Source organism: Astatotilapia calliptera, chromosome 7, assembly GCF_900246225.1.
Source record: "Astatotilapia calliptera chromosome 7, fAstCal1.2, whole genome shotgun sequence".
Taxonomy (NCBI): Eukaryota; Metazoa; Chordata; class Actinopteri; order Cichliformes; family Cichlidae; genus Astatotilapia; species Astatotilapia calliptera.
Genome location: NC_039308.1, coordinates 46,283,281 through 46,304,731, shown reverse-complemented (window position 1 = coordinate 46,304,731; position 21,451 = coordinate 46,283,281). Strand labels below are relative to the sequence as shown.

The 21,451-nt window shown below is 41.4% G+C and overlaps 1 protein-coding gene across 8 annotated transcripts in view; it reads right to left on the bottom strand.

The window, feature by feature from the left end:
* Positions 1–7,976: 7,976 nt before the first annotated feature.
* The window catches only part of ppip5k1b (diphosphoinositol pentakisphosphate kinase 1b), a 34,142-nt gene continuing 20,667 nt past the window's right edge, over positions 7,977–21,451 (bottom strand). For 5 of the 8 annotated variants that reach the window (XM_026175164.1, XM_026175168.1, XM_026175165.1 and 2 more), the window contains 4 exons: positions 20,090–20,152; positions 12,823–12,960; positions 12,418–12,531; positions 7,977–10,426 (listed from right to left, as the gene is read on the bottom strand). In XM_026175164.1, coding sequence (XP_026030949.1) covers positions 10,335–10,426; positions 12,418–12,531; positions 12,823–12,960; positions 20,090–20,152 — 407 coding nt within the window. In that variant the 3' untranslated portion in view covers positions 7,977–10,334. Of the gene's footprint in view, positions 10,427–12,417; positions 12,532–12,822; positions 12,961–17,739; positions 17,926–20,089; positions 20,153–21,451 lie in introns of all 8 variants that reach the window. The other 3 variants (XM_026175169.1, XM_026175172.1, XM_026175166.1) reach the window with 2 other exon arrangements.

The following is a 21,451-nucleotide window of genomic DNA, read 5'->3' as shown; positions in this document are numbered from 1 at the left end:
TGATACGGGATTAGCACCAAATCTTCACGTTTGGTTGAAACAGTGACAGCTGATTAACAAGTCTATTACCATGAGTGTTATGGGACATCATAACATATTAATATACTCAGTCATGCTATTTGTGTTTATTATTTAGACCCTTCACAATGCAAGCACTGGCCAGTCTCACTGGTGATGACATCATTTAATTTAAGACTGACTATATTTGAAATATTTGGACTGCGGTAAGAGTTACTTTAGACATTTCTTTTCCCATCAGAATAAATTTCCTGACTCACATCGATTATTTTTACATGAGGCTATGCACTCACTGCCCACTTTCTTAAATGCGCTTATTCAACCTCTTCTTAATGCAAATCAATCACATGGCAGCAATTCGAGGCATTTAGGCATGTAGACATGGTCAAGAAGAGCTGCTGAATTTCAAACAGAGTATCAGAGTAGGAAAGAAAGGTGATTTAAGAGACTTTGAAGGTAGCATGATTGTTGGTGCATATGAGCTCTTGGTGCATTTCAGAAGATGCTGATCATCTCAGATGTTCCACGCAACCATCTCTAGAGTTTACAGAGAATTGTTCAAAAAGAGAAAATATCCGAGAAGCAAGTCTCTGGATGAAAATACCTTGTTGATATCAGAGGTCAAAGGAGAGTGGCTAAACTGCCACTGACCAATAACCACTGATCATGTGAAAAGGGAAAGACCATCTCTGAATCGAGGAGGGGGCCTAAGGGTACATTTTCACCATCTTACAGTGCTGTGATTGCAGCCATTCCCCAACTCTCTGTGAATGGTACTGGGTTTTTCCCCCCCCATGAACCTTCATTTAGAGGTCCCACATAAAAACTTTATACATAGAGATACTTTGGTAACTATTTGGTAAAGGATCTCAGTCTTCTAGGTGAACAATTTAGTCTCCTCAGATTAAGAACATGAGTGAATGTACTCCACAGATTCAGGTTTTATAAAATACCTTCCTCTGTGGTTTTAAGTTAAAACAAAATGCTGGTTTGAAAAACAAAGCAGCATTACATGATTGAAGTCAGAGCTGTGTAAGTTGTCATATAGGTCTGTGGAAAATATGACACAACACAAACATACACTGTATTGCCCAAGTATTCACTTAGCCATCCAAATGATTCAAAATACGTTCCAATCACTTCCATGGCCACAGGTGTATAAAATAAACCACCTAAGCATGCAGACCGCCTCTACAAAGATTGGCGAAATTATAACAAAGTGGAAGTGATTGAGAATCAGCCAGAGCCACATAAAATCAATCAGTCAGCAATCAGTCAATCACTACAGACCTCCAAACTTCATGTGGCCTTCAGATTAGCTCAAGAAAAGTGTGTAGAGCGCTTAATGGACTGGGTTTCAATGGCAGAGCAGCTGCATCCAAGCCTTGCATCACAAAATGCAATGCAAAATGACAGAAGAGGTGGTGTAAAGCATGCTGCTACTGGACAGTGCAGACGTGTTCTCTGGAGTGATGAATCACGTTCCTCTGTTTGGCAAATCAGTGGACAAGTCTGAGTTTGGTGGTTGCCATGAGAATGGAACTTGTTGTTGACTGCATTGTGCCAAGTGTAAAGCTTGATGGAGCAGGGGTTTTTAGGAGGAGGTTGTTTTTTAGGAGTTTGACTCGGCCCCTCAGTTCCAGTGAAAGAAACTCTTAATGCTTCATTCAGCATATCAAGGCATTTTGGATAACTCATGCACCCAACTTTGTGGGAACAGTTTAGGGATGCCCCCTTTTCCAGCAAGGCTGCACACCAGTGTGCTGTGGAAAAATTATTTGAGCTTCAAAACCAAAAAGATTCTCGGAGATTTACTGAAAGAAAGTTAAAACATTTGCAGATGGATCAATACAACACAAAAGGGGTTCTTCATACCAGAATTTACAAAAAGGCCGAACTACAACATGTCCTTTACATCCATCCATCGTGTGGATACAATCTTGTCTATTCAGCGGTTGGGAGTGAAATTCTCACCATCATGTGGGCACCAGCCTGATAATGAACCACGTCATGGCCTTGAGCAAAGTTTACAGTGCGTTGTTTCCCCAGCTACATACACGCTTACTTTGTACAAGAAAGTTACAAATACATATCAATAGTACACAGAGGTTAGATGAGGTGAAGCACACATTTTCTATCACACAGTGCACAAAGCAAGGTCCATAAAGATATGGATGAGTGAGTTTGGTGTGGAAGAACTTGACTGGCCTGCACAGAGTCCTGATCTCAACCCTAATAAAACACCTTTCGAATGGATTAGACTGGAGACTGCGAGTCAGGCCTTCTTGACCGAAATCACTGTCCGACCTCACAAATTTGCTTCCAGGAGAACGGTCAAAAATTCTCATAAACACTCCTAAACCTGCAGAAAGCCTTCCCAGAAGAGTTAAAGCTGTTCTAGCTGTAAAGGGTGGGACAAGATCATATTAAACCCCAGGAAAAGGGATGTCACTCAATGTATTTTACACTACATCCTGTACTCTCGTCCAATGAGAGAACTCCATCCATCAAAAATGAATAAATAAATAAATAAACTAGTGTTGTCAGCGTTAATCTCGTTAAAATGACGTTAACGCCGCATTAACACGGCAAATCTCCGTTAGCGAGTTAACGCAGATCGCCCCATGCTTATGGCTGCACGATGTTAACGCATTAACGAGCTAACCGTGCTAATGCGTTGACGTCATTTTAACGAGATTAACGCTGGCAGCACTAAAATAAAAGACTAGAGGTACATTTTTTAAAATCTGAAAGTAGGAAGCAACACCTCTATGAGTCGTTAGAAGCTTACTAATAAGTGCATTAAAAATAGAGAGAGAAAGCAGACCAAGCATGTCTGAAAAATGAAGGTTATGCTATACTCCAGCTGCATTGCACAACACTGTTTATTGAGGTTACTCATCATGGTAACTGAAACAAACAGAGATAGAATGGTTCAATAATAGAAGGAGGAAAAAACTCCCGGGGAGAGAATTAAGCAGATCAATTTGGGCTTCAGCATCAAACTTGATGGATCCGCACCCAGACCTGAAACTCCAGCAAACTCGGTGCATTCGTGTCAGTTGCTGATGAATGGCTCCTAATTTATCTTTGCCTCCATTTCATTACTCCTCTGCAGTCAGTGTGGCAGCCTCTTGTTCTTTTTCTGTCTGTGATCACAGCAGAAGACAATGAAAGGGAAGGAAAAAACATAAACGTGACCCGTTGATCACCCAGGTCCTGCCACATCATCAAGGAAAGCAGCATGTGCTCCCTTTTACTTTACTTTCCTACGTTACCTTGGCGACACAATTTGGAGGAAGGCTGTGAGGGAGTTGAGGATGGTGTGTAGGTGGGGAGGTGGCACTGAAGGTCGAACCAGACACCTTCCCATTGGATGAGGGTAATTGTCTCATCAACAAGACCAGCCTAATAGTTAGTCTTGTCTCCTGTCTTTCCCTCCCACTTCTCTCTTTACTGAGTGCAAATAAATGGAACCAGCAGGAAGTCGATGCTCTGGGAAACTGAAGTGTAAACAAGTCATGTAAAAGGGATGTAACTGAAATAAATAGCTAAATAAAACAAGTTGAGTGGAAGCCTAGTTGGAGTTTTAGATCAGGTTAGAAGAAAAATCAATACTTTTGAACTTTTTTTTTGCCTTTAGATGAATAATTTGGCTTTGGAAAAATGCAAGAAATAAACCGAATGACCACCTCCACTTCATACTTCACTCTAATATTGGTCAGGTTATTCATACAGTGGGAACAGACTTCAAGCATTTTACAGAGTGGCAAATTTACATTGTCATTTTATAAAGTTGATTCATTCTGACAGTTATCTGATTATGTGCTGCTGCTTTTCCCTCCCATTTCATCTGAAATCAAACCATATCCAATCCTTGTCTGTCGAAGCGTCCCTCTGTGGGGCAAATTCATTTTTTCCTATTAATGTTTTTTTCGTGGTTGCACTGCTGAACACTTTTTTTGGCTTTCTTTAATAGCTGCAGTAAAATGTTGACAACCATACATATCCCCTGGCAGTTGATGCCATCCAAAATCAGAGCTACCCCCCCAGACTATTTTACTAATGAGGTGGCCAAAAATATCACTTCAAAATGATGATGTGGTGCTTTATAACTGTTGGATTTAGTAATGATCGATGGCAAAATTTGCCTCAACAACCTTAAAAGGTTGTCAAGGTTGTTTTTAAAGAATGGTTCTGCTTCCTCTGAGTGACTGTAAAGGACTTTACAGTCATGTGGAAAAGTATGCCTACTTTTATTTCTGAGGTTTTATGTACTATAATCAGGGGTCGGCAACCCTAGGCACGCGTGCCACAGTTTTGCCAGGGGGGCAGGTAGGGCATTAACAGGGAAAAGTCTTTTTTTTTTCTTTTTTACATGGCTGTAAACTCTGCAACCGGTTCTGAGTGTGAATCTGGGTCTCCTCCCAACAGGCCAGATAATCTAAAAAGGGAGGTGCTCAGGAGATTTCCTTATCAGAGGTCTGAGCCACCTCAGCTGGCTTTAGACACAAAGGAAAAGTGGCTCCGAGCTCCATCTGTATGTCCGAGCTCCTCACACTATAAGACTGAGCCCATATATATACACATATATACATATACACATATATACATATACATATACACATATATACATATACATATACACATATACATATACATATACACATATATACATATACACACACACACACACACACACACACACACACACGTGTGTATATATACACACACACACACATGTGTATATATATATGTACATACACACACACACACGTGTACATACATACACACACACATACATACACACACGTGTGCATACATAGACACACACATACATACACACACACACACACGTGTACATACACACACACACACACACACACACGTGTACATACATACACACACACATACATACACACACGTGTGCATACATAGACACACGCACACACACGTGTGCATACATAGACACACGCACACACACGTGTGCATACATAGACACACGCACACACATACATACATGTGTGTGTGTGTTTGGGAGTGTATAAAATGGATTTAACCAAATGCTAAAGTAATGGTGTTTTTATAAAGTGACTTTCAAAAATAAAGTTATCTTTATATTATTACTATTCTTGTATACAGCCTCTGCCGAGTCTCCCGAATCCAACAGACACTATCTCTACTTTTAAGATTAGGCTTAAAACTTTTCTTTTTTTCTAAAGCATATAGTTAGGGCTGGACCAGGTAACCCTAAACGCTCCCTTAGTTATGCTGCAATAGAAGTAGGCTGCTAGGGATTCCCATGATGCATTGAGTTTTTCCTTTCCAGTCACCTTTCTCACTCTCTGCATTGAATCATATCTGTTATTAACCTCTGTCTCTCTTCCACAGCATGTCTTTCATCCTGTCTTCCTTCTCTCACCCCAACCGGTCACAGCAGATGGCCGCCCCTCCCTGAGCCTGGTTCTGCTGGAGGTTTCTTCCTGTTAAAAGGGAGTTTTTCCTTCCCACTGTCGCCAAAGTGCTTGCTCATAGGGGGTCATATGATTGTTGGGTTTTTCTCTGTATCTATTATTGTACGATCTACTGTACAATATAAAGCGCCTTGAGGCGACTGCTGTTGTGATTTGGCGCTATATAAATAAAATTGAATTGAATTGTGTCGATCTTCAGTTTGTTGTTGGTGTGGACGCCCAGGTGCTTCCACCAACCACTCTTCCACCATGTCAACATCCTGTCCCAAAGTCAAGTACCACCTCTGATCTTCACATTCAGAAGCCCATGATTTCTTCCCCCAAATCATCCAGATGTGCTCGGTGTTCCTCCTCCCGCCCATCATTTACACACCCAACCGTTAGCTGTGCAGAATAGGAACGTTTCTGTTGTGTGTACACATGTATAAGGCTTAAGTAGATTTTAAACTGGGTAAAACTGCAAATTTCAATAAGTGTTTAAAATACTGTTTTGGAGTGTGAGAGACTCAGTCAACAGCTACTTCAAGTTATTGCTGCTAAAGCTACTGAATCATAGGGTGCACTTAATTCTTGACACAATGCTTCTGTATTTTCATTCAGTTTTTATTAAATAAATAATGACACAGTGTAATATGTTATCTATTTTTCTGTATTTAGACAAATTTGGAACCAGATGATTTTGAATCACATTGCGATATGTAAAACCTAATATGTGACAGTAGGTTTAGAATATTTAAGAAGTAAACACAAATGAAAGTAATTAATGCATTTTTTTCTGATTCCTGCTGGAGTGACTGCAATTTGATAAAGGTCACAAAAACTACCCTACAGCCGTAGAAGCTGTCTCATAGAAGCTGGGAACTGTTATTTGTTTTGAAGCTGGAAAAAGCTGTCTGGAGATGAACCGTGTGTGTGTGTGTGTGTGTGTGTGTGTGTGTGTGTGTGTGTGTGTGTGTGTGTGTGTGTGTGTGTGTGTGTACACGCATGAGAGCCGAGTGTGTGTGTGTGTGAGAGAATGTAGGACATAAAACCCAGGAGGGAAAGACTTGTCATCCAGACAGAATAAATGACATCAGCTTTTGGCTTCCGGTGAGTTGGCAGTCTGTGTCCGTACCCCCATCCCTCTCTCCCTTCCATTCACCCAGCATCGCTCAGGAGTAGCCAATTACATCTGGGGGTGTCACCATAGCAACGCATGGCAGCAATACGAGGAGACATGAGTCATCACTATTCTTAAAAGCCATTCAGAGAAGAGTGGAGAGGGAGACAAGGAGAGAGGTAAATAGGATGAGGTTAGAAGGCAAGAGAAGAAAAAGAAAAGGAAAAAGAAGGTAGAGAGGGAAAAGAAGTCCACTCTCTTGTTTTTTGTGAGCACTAATGGCAGGAAGAAAATAAGATAATAAAGCATAAAAAATGAAACGGGTGGTCGGTGAGAGAAAACGTGAGGATAGAAAGGGGAGACAAGAAGTAGAGGAGAAAACCAGGAGAGGAAAGGCAGAAGAAAAGGGAAGAAAGAAGTGATGAGAGGAAACAAGGAGAGGAAGCAAGCAGGAGACAGGAGGAAACAAGTGGGTAAAGATCGGTAAAATGATTAATATGATTCATATGATTAATATGCGACCCCTGTTTAATAAGACACTATAGTAGCTAATAACATTTAAAATGTGGTGTTTACTGACCGTATCAGGAGAGGTCCAGAGGGCTAATATTACAAATAATATACATATATCAATTTGAAAAAAAAAAAAATGCTTTGGAAACTCCAAAATGTGTCCTGTTTTAGCTCAAGTTGTCCGTTTTACAGAGAACTTCAAGATGTCATTAAAACTAGAAAAAAAAGGAGCAAGCCTAATGTGGTCAGCACACCAGCAAACCATATCTTGGGGCCACAGAAACTCAAAACATTTGTAGATTCTGGGCCAGCATGGTAAAGGTGACGTAGAAGTGCAGTCTTTCTCATGTCCAGCAGGGGGCGACCTCTCTGGTTTCAAAAAGCTGCCTGCTTGTGCAGTTTTACAGGGAAATAATTCTTCACCCATGTTTGTGTTCTCAAACATGATGAATTTCACAATCAGTAGCTGACATGTAGTCACTGGCCACTTCATTTGTTCAAATGCTTAACTGTTAATGCAAATAGCTAATCACCTGATCACATGGCATCGACTCAATCCACTTAGCATGCAGCCATGGTCAACACAAGCGGTTGAAGCTCTGATATTGCAAGAGAAGACAAAACTGGACAATAGACTGGGAAAAAAAATATGAGTCTTGAAATGGATAAAAGGACAAAATGAGACATAGGAGGGAGAGAAAAAGACTGAAGAAGAGCAGAGACAGATGAGCACAGGAGGTTGGCCAGTTTGTTTATGCAGCACTAACAGACTTGTGTCTGGACTGTGCTCAATAAAACATCACTCTCACACCATCTATTGCAGCAGGTGTGACAACATGATTTGTTGTGCTTGATAACACACTAAACAACACTTTCAGTCTTTATTTTCTCTTTTTATTATTGCCCCTCTCCTTTCCCCGATGTCACAGCCTGACCTGAACCACAGAAGACAGGGCATCACAGACATCTTACACCTTTAAACCTCGTTAAACAGAGCGCGCACACACACACGCACCTCTCTTTGGCTGACATTAAATAACCACATAAATACACAACTACACCAACATCAACTCACAATTACGATAAAAACAGGTTATTAGCCTTCAAAAATCTAGAACTCTTTTACAAGATGGCTAAAATTCAGAAATTCATTCAACAGCAGACGTTTCAAGTTTCGAAGGTCAGTTTTTTTTTTTCAATTGAACCGCTTTGTAATGAAAAGAGGGACTCCCCCCTCCCTGCTGTTTATACTTTGTTAAAGCTGACAATGCCGACTGAACACAGTGCCCACAATCAGATTCAGCTTTTCATTTTGTTTACAGGCTTTTGTCAAAGTAATAACATATATTTTGGAATTTCAATTAACTGTAATTATTTTCTGAATTGAAAGTGAACTGACCGTCCAACAGTTCAGTCACAAACTGATGAACCAGTTGCAACCTTTGGATTATACTGCTTTACCTGAGCATGATTAATGAGATGAGAAACAGTCATTTGACATTAAAAACACACCTCAATATATGGTGACAGACTGCAGACACAACTATACTACTGACTTAATCAAGTGGCTTATCCCTGTAACTCTAAAACATCTCAGTAAAAGAATACAGCAGGTTCCTAACATTTGGATTTAATATCACATTATCTGAAGGCACATTTACAGATGCGTCTTTGTTCCTACTTAACAGCTGAAGAACACAGAGCTAAACAGCTTGATCAGGCTGGCATGAGTGAAAAATTATAAAATATACTACTCTTTTTTGTTTAATGCATGAAGTAAAACAAATCATGTTAGCAATAATTTATCAGGCACACTGCAAACTTGCATCTCTGCAGATGCTTTGTATGTTACATTAGAGAGTATTTGGGCTGTGGTTGCTTTGGTTACAGTGTTACAAGCTTTAGATGATGGTTTTCAGTCTGCGGGACACCTGATTTTGTAATCCAGACGTTTGATGTGTGAAACAGATATAGGAACATTTTGACATTTTTGGTTAAATTACCCTTCCTTCTTTTCTTGCAACAGGATAGACTTCAGTCATAAACAGGCTTAGAGACGGGTCGGCGACAACTAGGGAAAAATATGTATCCAAAATCCAGTTGGCGATTGGTTGGTGGCTGTTGCAGATCCCATCTGTTGTCTGCACACCTGTCAACAAACAGTCACCAAGCAGCAGTGAAACTGTGAAAAGTGCAAAGCAAACCAGACTCGATTTTCACACCTCTTAGATTCAAACTTGTCCGACATTTTTAGTAGATGAACCTCTGGTATCAGTTTGAGCATCCTGTTTGGTTTTGAGTTATTGACGGAGGTGTTTACAGACAGACTGGCATCTTCCATGCAAACTACACGTGACTGTGGCAAATCTGATAAAAAGGAATCATGAGGACGTTTTACGTCAGTGCTCACTAACTGGTCTCCAAGTCTGTATGACTGAAGCCTTAAATAACATGATTAACTCTCAAATCCAGCAGGTAGTTCAGCCTTTTTAAGGGACGGAAACAGCTAACAGTGGCCTTGTCTAAGGTAAAACTGCTTGAAAAACTAACACTTAATGTTCAATTTACTTATTATTAAAAAAAGAAAAAAGATAAAACATAGAATTTATAAAAAGAAAAGACTACTACTGTTCTGCCATCTTTAAAACAGGCTGTTTCCCCATTCCCAGTCTATTTGCCAAGCTGAGCTAACAGCTAGATATGAGAGCAGTATTGATAATCTAATTCTTGGTTAGAAAGCAGGCGTGCTGATCTTTGGATGAAATCCACCACAGACTTAAAGTCCGTGGCGCATTTGAACCGGAAATGTCGGCAGTTCAGGTGAGAAAAACAGACTGCTGATGTGTGAGGGGAAAAAACCATCTCCAGAGCAAATAGCAAGCACTGCTCTGATCCAAATTAAACTAAAGGCACAAATGGTCTGAATGTTGGCACAATGGACGGTTCAGGAAAGTGTGAGCGATCTGAGGAGGTGGATCGAGGCGATGAGAGGTCCCACGTATTTTTCTTTATTTCCTCTTTATGGAGAAGAGCAGGCGTGGTGAGGATAGTGCAGTCAGTGGTGGTGCAGTGGGGGTGCAGCAGAAGAATCGCTGTGCACAGTTTGTTTGATCATATCGCGTCTGACATCGTGAATATGAGCAGAAGGCTGAATAACAGCGCAGGAAGTGAAGTCGTTACACCGTGGCCTCCGATTCCCAGAGGTCCTTGTGGTTCTCCAAACAGACGGCCTACTCACTGAAGCTGAAGTTCAGACCAGAAGACTCTGTAATCGGGGATGAGGGGCCCGCACTGGATACAGCACTGGAGGGGATGCTGCCATCTGAACAGAAAACACACACACACAAGCTCTCTGTAAACACTTGTTTTCCCCCACTGGTACAAACTGTCGATGTTTTAAAAAGTCCATCCATGGCGCAACTAATAATCCCATTACTTTCCACCCCGGAGCCCTCGCTTCACTCTGCGAGTCAGGAGCCATGTTATTTGCTGTTGTACATGCGTCACGGGGAAGGACACAAAGTGAACACAAATGAGAGAGCGAGCTGGCACAATAACAGGAAAGCATCATCTGCTCGTCTCTTCATCTCGTTGCCATGGGGAACTTTATGTAAACTGTTACTTTATGTGCTGGGTTTCATAAATTGAGCCACATGAATGTTTATATCAATAATCTGACTAGAATGTAATGAAGATTTGCCGTCAATCACAAATCAGCAAAATCAAGAATAAGGGTTTAAAGTGTTTTACACTAAAGATAGAAGCTGCGGTTAAAAAATGTTCCTGAACAGGTCACAGGGCTGCACTTGTAAACAGCTGCCCTGTAACTACAGCTGATAAGAGAACAGAGTTACACGAGCAGCAGAAGAAGTGCCTCCCCGTCTGTCTGCGCACTGTGTGGTAAATGAGGCTAAATGAGTTCTGTGCAGTTACAGGCACCAGAATCTGGAGCAGCCACCCAAACCGAGTGCACACGTATAACATGTGCATGAATTCAGCTCACCATCTGAGGGAGAAAGGAGAACAATGAGCTGGTTAAAGATGAAGGGGCTGTGATTTTCAGAGTACTTTTTACTTCAGTTTTAAGTGACTGTTGATGCCGCGGTGTAATCTGCTGCACAGTCTGCTGTTATTTATATACTTATAAACAACAACCACACATTTTTTGTTCTAGTTTCTTTATTTGGATATTTTGTTGTTGTTTTTTAAAGTCATAAGCGTGCTATTGTTTACTAGGTCATAAATTGGTTGTTTTTTTTCCCCCGTTTTTTGTTTTTTAAAGTTTTAATAAGACATCGAGGGATTAAAAAAAAAAAAGAAAAAAAAAAAAGACAACAAATTGCCAAAAATTGCAGTTCCTCCTTCGGCCACTTGAGTCTGTAAATCAGTGTGCTTAGACTCCTGTGTTTTGGTCTCTATAATAATTTTCAGAGCGGCTGTATGGTGGGTGAAAATCTGCATTTCGAAGCATTTCAGTGATATTATATGACAAATATGTGGATTGTTTTGTAGTTAAAACTGGAGCAGACTGGGACAGTCTGTCAGTGCAACTGAGTGAAACTGTGCATTTTTTTCCCTACACACTAATTAGCAGTTCATCTGTGTCTGTGCGATATATCCATGCAGTACCCTGCTAACCAAGCTGGCTGCTTTTGGCTGACTTATCTTGAAACTCCCCCGTCTCATCCACATATGAACGCTTCACAAAAGCATGGCTGACATCTCGATGGCTACATCCACCCCCCCCTGCACAGTCTATGATATTTGTGAGTGTGATAAAGTGCTGAGTTTCACCTCTCCAACCTGAGATTCCATCTTCACTGTGGTAACTAGAACCAATTTCGCTGAGCTGCCATTAGCCATTTGCTGATTTATCAGCATTTCTAACAGCCAATAAAAAACAATTTAGAAGAAGAAGAGACGGGACAAACACCCTTCAGCACCAGACAACAAACAGTGAAACCAAGCAGAGCTGGACAGGGTGTAAACATGTACAGAAAAAAACTACACATGATGCACTTTAGGGGAGATCTGTTTGTTTCGTGTGTCTGAAAGAAGAAAAAAAATCATTATATCGGTTGAGCTGTAGCAGTAACCACAGTATTGAAGCATTTAAATCTGTGTGAAACTGTAGTGACGCGACTGAGTTGTTGCGGTCTGTGTTGTCATTTAGACTTTTACACGATAGTAAGGAGGGTAAATATTTAAACATGAAGCCGATACGTTTAAAGAGGTTTCATTCTCTTGAAAAACACTTTGTGCAGTGAAAGCAGGTCAACACACTGATAATGCCATGAAAATCATTGCACTTACGCCACAAAGGCTGGCCAGGCGGTCGAAGAGATGCTTCAGATCCAGAGGAGGAAAGAGGCTGCTGCGGGCTATAGAGAGAAATCTGGCTCTGAGAGGCAAACAAGCCAGAGAGCGCTGGAGCAGAGAGAGAAAAGAAAACACATTAGGATCAGTTTACAAATGTAATTGAAGCTCATTATGCTTCTGAGAAATACTGCTCTCTTCTGCTTTTGGATTCAGAAAGTGTTGTTTTGTTGCTAGACGTGGAAATGGCTTTCAAATTTAACTGCCGACTCTCAGGCTTTATTTAAATGTCTTTATATGAATTAACAGATTAAAAACCAGTGAACTGTGGCCATTTATATTCATGCTCAAGATCTGACGATCAGATTCTATAAAACAAAAATTACACTGAAGCTTTCGCACCTTTCATGGTTTTGGCCTGGACCTCACTGTTGCTCTCACACACCGAGTTGAGAAACTCGTCCACCTGCTTCAGGGAAAGTGAGTTGTGCAGCGTCTCCAGCGGGTAGATGGAAGGCACCATGGAGCATCCTTCAAAGCCTGCAGGACAAAGGGTACAATACAGCCGATCGTGTACTAGCAGGAAGAGCGGTGAGGAAAGTACTGCTCTCTGTGCATTACGGTTCCACGTGATTTGAGTGCCATATTAAGAAAAAAAAAAAAAATCTAGCAGTGATTTATATTTGTTACCAGCCACACAAACGTTTGCACACAAGAGCTACAGTCGGCAGCGTGTGACCTCTCACAGCAGCTGACTGGCTGTAGCTACACAACACAAGCAAGCCAGATATAATGCAAACACAAATAACCAATTCCTGAGTTAGTGAGACCACAAGAACAAAAATAATATTTTTGTCTTGTTTCTAACATGGTTACAGAGCACTCTGCTTAAAATGACAAGAAAACACACTCGTTACATGTTGCTGCTGATACATGAAGTGATTATAGTAGAGCTCACTTGTGTGTTAACAGGATATGATATGCTTGTTGATTTAAAGATAAGAAAAAATACCGTTCTGTGTTTGTATATGTAATAAGTAGGTGAGGACTACAGAGATTCTTGTGTTTAAGATGTCAGTACTCGAGGTCAACTTCATTTCTAAGCTGATGCTGTAAATGGTATTTCCTTCAGGTGAAGTGTGTGATATAAAGCAAAAATTAATATTAGCTACAGACGAGGTTCTGAAACCACAAAGAAGAAAATAAAATTCTGGGGAGATGTGGCATAACATTATGAGCATTGCCAGGTGCAGTGAAAAACACTGATTTCATCATGGCACCTGTTGGGGGGGGGGGGGGGGGATACATTAGAGAGCGAAGTGAACCTTTTGCCCTCAAAGTTGATGTTGCAAGCAGGAAGAAATGACAAATGTAAGGATTGGAGTGAGTTTGGTGCTTGTCAGAGCATCTGCAAAACTGCAGCTATTGTGGGGCGGTCCTGATCTGCAGTGCTCGGTACAGTGGTGAATAAGCGACAGTGTCATGGTCAGCTAAGACTCACTCACGCATGTGAGGAGTAAAGGCTGGCCTGTGTGGTCTGATCCAACAGACGAGTAAGTGCAGCTCAGACGGCTGAAAAAAGTTCATGCTGGTTCTGATGTAAAGGTGTACACAGAGCATCACAGTTTGTTGCGTATGTGGCTGCATAGCAGCAGAGCAGTCAGTGTGTCCATGCTGACCTGGGCATCAGAACTGGACCATGGAGGAATGGAAGGTCTGATCTGATGAATTGTGTTTTCTTTTACGTCACGTGGATGGTCAGGTGCATGTGAGGCATTTACCTGGGGAACACCTGGCAAGCCAGCTGAGGCAGTGTGATGCTTCGGATAATATTCTGGTGGGAAACCTTGACCTTGATGTGGATGTTACTTTGACACGTACCACCTACCCAAGCAATATTGCAGACCATGTACACCCTTTCATTGAACAGTATTACCCGCTGGCCTCTTTCAGCAGGATAATACGCCCGACCACAAAGCAAAAATGCTTCAGGAATAGTTTGAGGAGCACAACAATAAGTTTGAGGTGTTGACTTGGCCTCCAAATTCCCCAGATCTAAAAGCAATCCTGGTGCTACAATACGAGTCCATGCCTCGACGGGTCGGTGCTGTTTTGGCAGCAAAAGGGAGGGAAAATAAAATATGAAGCAGGTGGTTATAATGTTATGCCTGTATTGTATAAATTTATTAATTAATTAAATTGTTAAATAGGACCGGTACAAATGTTCAGTCTATTTCCCCTCCTGTTTCCTGAGCCGGTTGGGTTGGATCACCAACATAGATTTGATGATGAGCTGCAGCACAAGTTGTAATGAACTGTGAACCACACATAAAAGATTAATTTTCTTCGAGGTTTGTTAATGGTGCGGAAATATTCGTGTTACGACAATGAAGAGGAAATGAACAGGAAAAACTGTATTCTTTAAAAAAAAAAAAAATCAATTAATAATTTTTTTTTTCATTTTATTAGAAGATTCGTCATAGGTAAAATTGCATTACATATACTTTTATGTTCTATAAAATTTATATCTGTATTCATAATTACATTTCTATATTTTGCTTGCTTTTGTTGGTCGGGACAAAAAACCAACCCCCCCCCCCTCAAAAAAAAAGAAAACAAAACATCTACATCTTGTGAAATACAACTTTTAAACACTAAAGTGCAATGGCAAGAAGGTGACTTTCACACATGCAGGAAACAGTCCATCAGCATTCACAGTAGCCCAACAGAGAACATGAAGCTCTATGATGACAGTAAGGAATAGATGGAGGTTGAAGTGCTGCTTCCACCTTTATCCATCTACCCAGACAGCATGCTGGCCATCCTTGCCTTCACCATGAATAATGTGCAACAACCATGAATGTGTGCACGGCTATTACCTAAAACAACTTATTCAATTCAAGCGGAACGAAATGCTTAATGGAGAGGAACCTTTCAAGGCCTCAAGGGGCCAAGATATCAATTTATAATTAGTTGACTTGCTTGTTGTTAATGTTTCTCATGGGATTGTGTGCACTTTCAAGAGTTAAGAACATTATACAACCTGTTGCTTCTGCTTTTTAATCTAAAGCTTAGAAGAAGAACAGGAATGGCAGGATACGACAAAGACCTTCAGGCCTTCCATTGACTAATCAAAAAATCTTTTCCTTACCCGATACAGCCTTGAGCAGCTTTATTCATTTGACAAAACAAAGACTAATGTGGAATCTGAAAACAGCTTCCTGCCAAAGATGTGATGACAGCAGAAAAATTATTCTACCGTTTAAAGTGATATTACAAAGCCTCAGGAGGAAATGTTTTGCCAGTTCAGACAAGTTCCATGCTACAGTATTTCTCCTTCTGTCTTTAGTGTACTGTGTAATAGAGCAGGCGTTATATAAAAACACATTAGTTGGCTTTTATCATCTTTCCCTCCTCATCGCTGCTGCAGTGCGTTCACATGGACTTTACAATTCAGCTCACACAGTAGATGCAGTGAGAGGAGAGAAAAAAAGCCCACTGATCCTTCACTGCACTATTCACTCTCCACAAAGGCAGACATAAACATACGAGGCAGGGAACGAATGCAGATAAAGACGGCACAAGTCATAACAGACGGTCATCTCTGCTGAGTGCAGGCAAGCTGTGTTAAGCTGACAATGTGCCAGGACCTGCTCCACAAACACTTTACGCGATCGACAGTTAACGGACAGGCCGCCACTTAATTAGCCAATTAAAATTAGCCAATAGATGATGACCCAGATCTTTCAGACAGACACTGAAATATCTCCAACCCAGCCAAGGGATATTTTGTTATTTTGAGGAAGACACTGTGGAGATTCAGTTGTTACTTCCCAGTGCAAAGGCCAAATTAGCGCCATCAATATCCGACACGCATTTCCACACAGACCTCATTCCTGAACAAAAGCCCAGCTGTAAAGGCTTCCTTTTCCTGCACCCACTGCTCAGGATGGAACATGCACACAATGCAATTAGGCAGCCCTCTAACCATCGCATAAAAGAGTCTGGTTCACCAGACTGAACCGCATGCATGTAGATCCATTAGTCGTCCTTTTTGCAGATGTATTATTTGTTATAATTTGAGATTATGGTTAAAAATGAATTGCTATGTTCTACCAATTCCACAAGTGAGCTATAAATGTCCAATCATATGCAAAGACTTAAAGACACAGTGAAATTAAAGAATACACTCAAAGTGTCTTATCAGGTCCTAATTGTTCAGTTACTTATTGGTCCTTTCAAAATAAATAAAATCTATACGCATCACATTTCATATGGATTGAACCTTTTTCTCACTCCTTGTCATAGTATTCTCCCCTTTTTGGACGCAGAAAGAATGAAACTACAATAATGCTAACAGTCTCTACAGCTCCTTAGTCCATGAGAATTTCTCAGTGCTCACATCAAATCAGAACCATCTTATAAAGATGTGAGAACTCAAATGTCCCTTGAACTGAGTCACATAAACGCATCTTAATCTGCCAGATGCCTGGTACAAAGCTGTGTGATGTGGGATTATAATGATGTGAAAACCGAGCAGCTAACAGGGTGGAGAATTCAGAGGGACGCCATCCGTGTATTCCCAGCCGTGTGGATGCAGCTCGTCCATTTCCTTCTGTGCCATTCATAAGAAAGGACAACATTCTGGTTGAGTTGGAAATTATAGTTGTTTTTACAGATGAACCCAAGACAGTGTTACAAGTGTTCAGGTCAGAAAGTTGTCCTTCCTCACGCCTCTCAAACTTCAGGCCTAATTATTCTCCTAAGAATACTCCGTCTGGGTGAAGCATTCAGGACACATGCCTCAGCCTTGCTTGACTGGAATTATCTGGGCAATTACCTCCACTAATGTCACGAGTGGACATTACATGGACATTCAGCTGGGAAGCTGGAAACTTAATGACCTTTAGATGTCCATTAGATTTCCCCCCCCCCGGTTCACCTCTGTCAGGTGACACCTAAAAAACGTTGAGAGCCGCAGTGCTCGAGTGAAAGCTAAGTTGCTTTAATAGTTTCACTGTGTCTTTAAATAAGCAGAGGAATACAGCGTTTGCATCTTTGGGCAGATGTGCAAAATGAGAATGTTTATAGTCGGACAATAAATGGAGCATGAGGCAGGGCTATAGATATCATTAACAGGCAGACCTAGGAGGGAAAATGAACGCACAGGCTGCAAGAAAAATAAAAGCAATGAGCCACAACAGATGCTAAGCTGAACTGGCACTGGCAGCATCCCCCTTCTCCCAGCACCGACTGGCTAGGACGAAAGTGAGGAAGAGGAGGCAGCACCAAGTATTTTCAGGGACTGCAGCGGCTGACCGTAGTGAGACTCTGGGAGCTCCTGACTAGACACCAGCTCAGTCTTGAAGAGGCGGAAGTGGTAGGGGCAGTGACGCAGGTGGTGGGCCATGGCCCCATCCACAGCCACAGGGGCAAACCCCAGCAGGGCTGTCTCAGCAGGGAGCCACTCCAGCAGCTGGGTTACGTGAGGCACGTCCGAGGGCTCTGAGGGGATGAGAGGCAGAGCAGGGAGAGAAGAGTAGAACTGGAAAGTGCAGCGGAGCGGGAGCAGAAACGGGAGGAGCTGAAAAGCAGTGCGGCCGGAGGGCATTCGATCGATTGTAGGCTGCAACGGACAAAAACCTCACGGCTCAAACAGAAAAAAAACAGACTCAGTCCCACCTTTCCATTTCAAAGAAATCAAATGCAAAGCAGATAGCCTGAGGTGAAATAGAGACGTCAGGGGGGGAAACGAATGAATAAAAACACACCTGAGATCTGCTCCACGTAATCTGAATGAAAGGCTTTTTCAGTCAATCAGTGCTCAAACATCAGTGACCCCCAGGGCTATTTTTCAAGAAACTGTATGTGTGGCAACAGAACTGCAATGTGACAAGAGAAGTCGTATTTTAGATTTGTAGCATGAAGGCGTGACTTTCTGACAGATTTCTATCACTAGCTCTGCAAATTGGGCAACTGCCCCAGGGCTCAGAACACTCAGGGGTGGGGTTGGTTCAAAGGTTCGGTGTTCACTGTGTGGCAGGCGGCTAATGGTGACTCATTCCTAACTTGTTTGTATGCACCACTCAATCCCATCATCAGAAAGCAGCATGAGCTTTCAATCTGCAATAAAAGACCAGACATTTGCATATTTACAAATGGAACAGTTAACAGGACACCACAGACCCTCAAACATGTGTCTGTGTGAACCTGATGAATGCAAGTTCATTACTGACCCATTCTTCAGCGTTTTTGCCCGACATCGCTCCTCGGCTGGTTAATCCCACCTGGCTTTCACATCAAAACGACCAAATGAGAACAATTTCACCTCTAGTGCCATTTGAGTGACCAAGCAAATGAGAATATGTGTAAAGCACACGTTACTTTATCTACAATATTTTACCCATCAACATGGTTATGATTCAGAAAAAACCCCCACAGCTGTGATTGCCCTTTTCTCCGCTTTGCATCATAACAACAGATAATTCATCATTGATAAAGTGAGGAATGTCCTTAGTTAAATAATAATATATATAACAAACAGCAGCTTGATGAGCAGGTGGCTGTTCAAAACTGAACTTGGACAATTGTAAATAAAATATAAGAATAATATTTATTGAAAGAAAATACCTGTAACAAAGCAGATCACACCAATGTTAGTGGATCTAAGGAAAACTGTCACTTTTTAAATGGATCATCAGCGCCTATTATTATAAATCAAAATGTGACTACAGGAGAGAAGCAAGAGAGCAAACTGGAGGGAAAGGCCCATGACTGTGGCTCCAGCTGTCTTTAAAAAAATAAATAAATAAACACGTTTCAACATATGAGATTTGTGAATTCCACCAACTCTTCAGCCACTCTGAACCAACATGTGAGACCAGCCTGTGGATCAGCTGACATCAATTCTGCTGACATATAGCCAGCACTAATCAAACTGCCAACATGTGATCAGCTGTCTCTGAGCTTTTCATATAAAACCCCAAATACCGTAAAAGGCCCAAATATGGAAACAGTAAAGCAGCAACGTGTACATCAACTACTACACACCGGAGGAGCCAGGTATTGAACCACAGGCCCCCCGATTAACAGATGCTCTTCCTAAAATGGGTTGGTCCAGATTTTATTTAGTATGTGTGTGGTCAGTACACTATGACATCACTGTAAGTATGTGTGTGGTTAAACTGGGGTTAAACTAAAACAAGAGAAACACCTATTTAAAGTTTTATTTGGCATTTATAGCAAAAACCCAGACATTTATCAAATAAATTATTTTAGAATCAACAGTGCATATGCCAGTGAGGATTTTTTAATTTTTTTTATGTGCATTGATTATCTACCCGTGGAGATATATCTAAGGAACACGATATATTCCACATAGCTAACCATCCTGTGAACAGCAGGATTGGAGATGAAAACACTTGCAGGCAGAGCAGGTGATGTTAGAGGTGAAGGGCTGACAACATAAGTAAAAACAAAACAAAACCCAAACACCGAAGGTGTGCGCTGGAAGAGAAACAAAAAAAACCTAAAAATCTGAGATGATGTAAGTAATGTAGCCACACGTCACACCTCCCAAAACAGAAAACATAGAAAATGTTTTCCCACAAAACCGTCATGCAAGATAAGAGGAGAACTGGAGGAGTGTCGAAAAAAAAGGCAGACATACCATTAGTCGGATGCCTGGCATACGACACAGAAAATCTCTTTACTGCCGGCATAGACAACAGCTCTGAGGAGATAAGAAAGGTAACTGGCATTATTGGGGCAGCTGGGATCTGAGTCTGCTTGTGAGTCTGTGTGTTTGAACACAAAGGGGTGAAAAGGAAAAAGAAAAAAAGAAAAAAAAAGAAGGAGAAAACCGATTAGCAGAGTTGGCCTGTCGATTCATCAGTGTCTGTCTGCCAACAGATCTGTGTGAAAAGGAGGGTCATCTTTGAATGAACAGAGTGGAGACTGAGTGCTAAGGCTGCTGTGGAGTGGGTGGAGTAAACAACGGACGTAAGAAGTGTGCTGATCTAAATGTCACCGACAGGAACACATCTCCTTTTTCCTCCAGCCTGACTACTACTGGCTGTTGATCACATTCAATGTGTTGGTGTAACGTAGTTTTTACTAACGCAGTAACACTGCAGACTGGGAAAAATAAAACAGAAAAAAAAAACTGAGCTGACAGGTGAAATAAAGCTCTGTAGAGCGTATGCATGTAATATACGGTTTACGAAAGAAGAAAACCCACTTTTATGTCAGGTAAGAATCCATTAGGTCATTTTTGGTATTGCAGAAAGCTGTAAAATAAAGGTTGGGAACCGCCTCTCTGAAATGCACTTACCACTGACACTGCAGGCCATCTTCAGATCTGAAGTGTGCACTTCCTTTCACCTTCCCAGCAATAAACCCATCTCTTGTTGCCCTGTTCTTTTTTTTCTTTAAACGAACTGGACTGACGTCAGGTCCAGACCCCGACCTGTCTCTCAGACAGCAGCCCATAGGCCTGATGCAACAGAGCTGAGAAAGTAAAGCATCTGCCAGTGTGTAGCTCTGCAGTCAGAGTGACACCAAGTGGATGAACTGACCGGCTCAGTTTGCTGTGTTTAAAAAGCTGTAGTAGAGGGAAAACAAATCCCTGCAGTTCGGATCCATATGCATAAATACACCTAATAGGAAAATGATGACGTCACCTGTAGATGAGTCACATGCATATTCGGGACGCATTAAACAAATTTGTGCGATTAACCAGCTGCAACCATGAGAAATCTATCCACTCCAGATGTTTGTGGTAATTAAACCTGTTGCAAGGACCCCTGGTGGCTGTGGAAGCAGCTTTCTTTCACTTACCATTACCGCCATTACCAGACTCAGGGAAAAGGGATTATTTTAAGGTGGATTACTGGGTCTTATATCTGTTCCAAATAACAGGCTGAGTTTCTTAATGTAAGGATTACCGTAAATTGTGATTAATATGAAAAAATAAAAAAGCCAGGCTTTTGGCTTACAGACACACTACTTCACTTTACGAAGGATTGTGAAA